The 6,718-nt window shown below is 35.0% G+C and overlaps 1 protein-coding gene across 1 annotated transcript; it reads right to left on the reverse strand.

The window, feature by feature from the left end:
- Positions 1-5,432: 5,432 nt before the first annotated feature.
- On the reverse strand, positions 5,433-6,718 carry PCOAH_00051250 (KIR protein; the record flags this gene model as incomplete). Its single annotated transcript, XM_020061907.1, has 3 exons — positions 5,433-5,621; positions 5,740-6,570; positions 6,692-6,718. Coding segments are annotated over 3 exons (1,047 nt in total), but the record flags the coding sequence as incomplete, so codon positions are not given.

Consider the following 6,718-nt stretch of genomic DNA (forward strand, 5'->3'; position numbering starts at 1 on the left):
AGGTGTATCCATTCCATTTTTACTATTCACATATTTATTCAATTTTTATTCACATTTCATTCAATTTCTTATTCACTCTTTTATTCATTACAAACAGTGATCACATATATCTGCAATGGGGAATGAAATATAAAATAGCTCAAAAAATAATGGTATATACATAATATGTGCACATATATACATATATTACATGGACGACTTATTTGCTACATTTTTTTTGTCCCAAAAGGGGGAAAGGTGTACTATGTGTATGAACTATAGTATACATGATCAAACTGTAACGAACTTTTAAATAACAATTGAACATAAATGAAAAAAAAAAAAAACGAAAAATTCCTCCCTATTGGGGAAAGAAAGAAATTACAGTCCTATAGGGAAAATAATTGAGGGCGTTGCATGACAAATATAATACTTGGAATAAATAAGTACAATCGAATAATATAACACATAAATGAAATAAAACTCTATAAGAAGAATTTTGATTTGTTCCCTTCTTCCTTCTTTTTTTTATTTTGACGATTTCTAAACTAAAATGCTTATATATATATATTCTTCATTATTTATACGATAATTTGATTTATATATATATATATATATATAGAATATGATTGCTTTGAAAATTCAAACAATGTATGTACTAAATGAAGAAGTTATAATTTAATTTTCACCCATAATCGGGGCGTTGCGGAAGCGTTTACACATGTATTATGAATGTATAAATAAAGGGAAGAACACTGTAAAATAAATACACAACATTAAGGATGAACACATACAAACACACGTATACAATACACATACACAATACATACACATACACAACATTAAGGTTGCAGATTGAACACACATAAAAACACACACATATACAATACACCTACATAAACACATAACAATAACAATGGCAAGAGTAATACAAACTATTCCTTCATTCAAAATGCACACATTAATATACATATAGTATTTTATGCGCCATGTAATGAAAACATAAGAATATACATATATTCCTCTAAATATATTTATAGGGAGAGGATCCTTTAAAAAAATTACCTTCAAAACAAGAGTTCTATGATAAATTCGATGAAGCTACTGAGGGAGACTGTGCCTCCATTGAGGGCGGGACAACACAACTGAAGAGTAAATTGGAAGTTAAATTAAAGAGTTACGAGGGACTTCAGAATCAGGAGGGGCCTATCACGAAGGCTTATTGTTATGCCTGTAAAAAGAAAGGGGAATATGTATTCAGGGAAGAGCAACCGAAGCCCGATGCTGATATACCTTGTCGTTTTTTCTATTATTGGATAGAGAACTATGTCTCCTCGTTTTCACCTAAGAGTAGTGTATCGGCCGTAGTGGAAGCAATTTACGAAATGCTAGGAGGTTCTTTCAGTGGGAATAAATGTGAAGTTAAGTACAGTGATGTTAACAGGGACGAAGACATTTTCAATAGTAGGAAAAAAGTGTTCAACCATTATTATGATTATAATACCGTAAAACAGAAGTTACAGGAGAGTGGCTCCGAATGTATGGAAAAGTGGCTATCGTACCATTTGGACGTTACTAAAGCATGTGATGCTGTGGAAAAATATTGCGAATTTTCAAATGGGAAGGGTAAGGGTGATCAATATTGCGACGAGCACAGAAGTACATACAGAAGTTTCTGTGATCAAGACAAACGGGAAGAACTGAAATGTAGTGCGGTATATAGCGAAAAATCAATAGCCCTTGCTATATCTGGTACAATTGCCACCACCACAGTAGGACTTGGCACTGTTGCATTCTTCTTATATAAAGTAATAATTATTACCACTAGAAAATATAAGAACATAATATAACTAATATATACACACACCATTCCTTTCATGTAAACAGTACATATAAAGATAAACTCTACTATTTATGTGTATAATGTATGTGCTCTCCCCATCTTTCCCCTTCCCCATTCCCCTCTCCTTTGACCTCCTTCCTTCCTTTTATTCCTTCTTTCCTTAGAACTCGTTCCTTTCCTTCCTCCTTAGATCCATTCCTTTCCTTCCTCATTTTCTTCCTCGTTCCTTAGACCCTCCTTCCTTAGACAACCCTTCCTTCTAACCCCGTCTTCTTCTTTTTTTTTTTTTTTTTCAGTATACTTCTACATTTTCCTTAAAAAAGGACTTATTCGGGGATAACAACAATAAAAGAAGCAGAGGAAGAAGATCCACCACCACACAGAAATTCAGTACATCAGCAAGTGACTCAAAAACAACATATTCTACAGAAGAACTTTCAACAATAGGGAGTTCAATAATAGATTCCACAGATGCTTCTACTGTATATAGCAGATCACCATCATCAACCACCAGAAGAGGAAGAACAAATGACTATAATAATAGAAGACAGGGACAACAGCACCAAAGGAAAAATATTAGTTATCAAAACATGAACCATTGAATAATATCACACACTCTAATAATAATACCACCACTCCACACCACACTAATACCACATTCTAATAATAATACCACACCACATAACAATCCTTCCTTCCACCAACCACCCCTAACACAACCTTCCTTCCACCCTACCACCACTAAGACAACCTTTCCTTCCACCAACCAACCCTAACAACCATCCTTATACCAACCACCTGCCACCTAACAACCCAACTAACAACCTTCCTTCCACCTACAACCCCTAACAACCTTCCCTTCTATCACCACTAACAACCTTCCCTTCTATCACCACTAATAACCTTCCCTTCCACCCAACTAACAACCTTCCTTTTACCCCTAACAACGTACCATCTACCACCCTAACACCACACCACCACACTCTAATAATAATACCACCACACCAACAACACACTCTAATAATACACTAAAATAAAATAATACCCATCCAAACAATAATACCCCTAATATAGCTCTTCCCCTTCCGTAAAACGAAATAATAATACCCCCTCCCCCTACACACCTAAAAAAAAAAAAAAATTCCACCCCTCTCACACCCACCTGACACCCCTTCCTTACACCCCTCTTGCACCCCCTACACCTGAAATAATCACCTTTATAACCTAATTAGAATGGCAATATTTGAGCACACAAACATAATTAACTTTATTTTTTTTGAAAGGCATAAAATATTTCTATTACACCGTTAGGAAGGGGGCGACACATATAGTTGGGAAGGGGGTCGGAACACACATAATTGGGGAGGAGTGTGTATATTAATTTTATATAGAGAATACTAACCACTCCCACTGCATTTTAATATTATAATTATGTGCAATTAAAATCATCTATTTTTTTAATTATGATTATTTTTTTTCTATATATATTTTAGTGTGTACCTTGTAATAAATTCTAAATTTTAAATTTAAAAAAATAAAAAAATTTATTAAAGTTTACATTCATACACACCTACAATGAAAACAATAAAAAGCTGTATGCATCGCGAAAAGTGCAACACACAATTGAATAAACAACTTCACAAACGACTTAAATTAAAACATTTTCAACATTAAAGAGATAGAAAAAAAAGGAATCGCATAATCTATTAGTTTACATAAAAAAGAAAAAAGAATTTTCACCTTTTATACCTTTTTTTTACCTTAAAAAAAAAAAAGAACAAAAAAAAGAAAAGAAACGAGAGAAAAATGGCAGTTCTTACAAAATATTTACTACTCGCCTCTATTCTCTTCATGTGGGCACCACATTCCAACCACTACGTAAGATGGGAACTACTACACTCCTCAAAAAAATTCCTCTATTATGATTAATGAACATTGTATTCATTTTTGCAGAGTGAAGGGGGATGGAACGAAGGTTGTTAGGGGTGGAATGAAGGCGGTTGGGGGAAGGGAAAAACTTCCCCTTCCCCTCGCCCCACTCTTCTTTTGTTTTTTGAACCGTAATACTTATATACTCCACAAATTATGAACACACTTACTTTTTTTTTGGTTTTAGGTGAGTGCAAAGGGCACATATGATTCGTCAGATGAAAGTAGCATAGGATCATCATCAACAAGTGGTCGAATTTACACAGGGACAAAAGTACATAGTCCATTTTTTCATAAAAGTTATAAAGACCCAATTAAGAATACTTCCCTAAATGGAACAAATTCAAAATTCGACTCAAATTTTGATTTAGATGTAGATTTTAAACATGCACAATGTGTAGGAAGGAAGAACGAAAATAATAACAATACGTTGCGAGACAAATGTCGAAGGTTGTATAAAAAATGTAAATATGGAAAATTTAAACATAGAAGTTTATTATTGGTCGTATTAGTTATTGTAGCGATGTGCGCGCTAATTCCGGAATATATAATCTCAAATGGAGTAAACTCTGCTGATATTCTTGGACAACTTCGAACACAAGTAAAAGCTTTTAACCCCCTAATTGAGAGTTGTGCTGAAAGTATTTGGCCGTGGGCACCTGCAATTGTTGGAATCATGACACTCCTTGCAATAGGTGTATTAGTAGCATTTTATTATTACCGAGCTCGAAAGAAATATATCCAACGTTCCAAATACAAAAGACACAAATTATAAGTTGTATAAATTGTATTGTTGTTCTACAAGGAGTGTTATAGTAGTAGTTGTTGTTGTGGTTGTATACAAGGATTGTTGTAGTAGTAATTGTTGTTGTTGTTGTACAAGGATTGTTGTAGTAATTGTACGTGGTACGTTGGGTACGTTGGGTACGTTGGGTACGTTGGGTACGTTGGGTACGTTGGGTACGTTGGGTACGTTGGGTACGTTGGGTACGTTGGGTACGTTGGGTACGTTGGGTACGTTGGGTACGTTGTAAGTTGTAAGTGGTAAGTGTGGCATTCTTCCCCTTATTTTTTTTATTTTTTTCCTTCTTTTTAAAAAAAAAAAACTTATTTTAAATATCTTCTTTAATTAAAAAAAATAAACATTTTAAGTAATGTATGTTATTTAAAAGAAGAATAAAGTGCTTATTTATTTTTTTAATGGGTAAAAATGCTTACTTTAAGTAATATGTATTTCAAATAAAAAGTGGACTGCACAATTTATGTATAATAAAAACATTTGTTCCTTTATATATGGAAATGTACTACATAGCCCCTCCCTAATAAATATAACAGGCGGCCACTTTCCCTTAATAAAATATATAAGGGGAGGGCGACGACAACCCGCCTTTTTCCCCCTGCAAAAAGGTGTGTGTTTACGTACATTACTACGGAATATACTACAAACTGTCCAGAAGAATGTAGAAATAATAATAATGAACAATACGAAAAGAAATATAGTAATAAAGAACAACAGGAAAGGAGCACAACGTACACGTCATAATTAAGGATGAGCGCACCATTATGTGCGTCCATAACGGATATTTCTTTGCCTCTGGTGTTGCTGTGTCCTTCCATTATTTGCTGCTCCTTTTCTTCCCCTTCTGGGTGGCTTATCATATACAGTAGGTTCATATGTACATTCGTACGCTGAGTCTAATGTGGAGCCTAATGTTGTTGAATTGCCATTGTAATATTCGGTAGGGGCTATTGTTGATGTTTCTGTTGTTAATGTGTCAAAGTTGCGCCTGGTGTCAGATGTTCTTTTTTTTCTGGTTCTGTTCCTTCCTCCCTTAAATTGGTTATCAATCCAGGTGGGTAAAAGATTATACTGAGAGGAAGGGAAAGGAAAGGGGGAGGAAGGGTGGAAGAAATATGTATTATATACATATATGTATGTATATAATACTAATCGTAGGGGGAATAATTGTTGTAACTGTGATTATTACTTTGTACAGAAAAAAAACGGCCGCTGCTGGTAGTCCTATTAATGCAACTACGGAGGAGGTAGCAGCAACAGTCCTTTCCCCAGTGGAGGGGGGTATATAAGTAGGAGACTGCGACTGCTCCTCCACTTTAGACCGAGCAACCTCCCTTGCTACGGAAACTTGCGGTAAAAGAGCTTCTACGTGCATGTCGACTGCATCCTTCGCTTCAGTTCCTGTTTTACACTTCTTTTCCAACAGTTCCTTATACTGTTGGTTACTGCCGAACCAGCTTTTGAAGTCTTGACAATAGCGTTTACTGTTGTCCTCACCACTGCCATCATTACATTTTGATTCCATAGCTTTGAAAGCTGTATGAATGTTGTCCAAATAATTTTTACAGAGTTGATCACAGCGGGATCCACTATCGGTTAACTGCTGTTTTATAGTGTCGTAGTCTCTGGTGTAATCATATAACTTCTTCATTTTCTTAGGGAGTTCTATGCTAATGGACGGGTACATATCTGTACACTGAAACCTGTTATCATATGCCTTTACTTTTTCGTAAATCTTTCTCATAGCGCCTGAAATTTTCTCTTCAGCTAAAGTACCTAATAATTTTTCCCACATCCAATAATATAGGTAGTGGCAGTATTCGCTCTTCGAACCCTCATGTCCTGCCATTCCTGATGCATAGCACACTGCATACCAAATGTTATCCACATATGTTTTAACTTCAGAATATTGCTCCAGGGCATCTGACACTTTACTCTTAGCATTATAACCGCAGCTTTCGAATTCTTCACCGAACTTCTTATACATGCCTCCTGAAGGTAATAATGTGTCCAACTTTTCCTTCTATAAATATAATGAGTAAAATACATATATTCCTGTATACTTTTCATATTTCTTATAGCATGGATAAGATAATACATAAATAATGTGTATATACGTCATTTGAATAGAGAATGTTAACCGTTAGTATGCCTGCCGTTTGTGCCAT

The sequence above is a fragment of the Plasmodium coatneyi genome, chromosome 13 (assembly GCF_001680005.1).
Source record: "Plasmodium coatneyi strain Hackeri chromosome 13, complete sequence".
Taxonomy (NCBI): domain Eukaryota; phylum Apicomplexa; class Aconoidasida; order Haemosporida; family Plasmodiidae; genus Plasmodium; species Plasmodium coatneyi.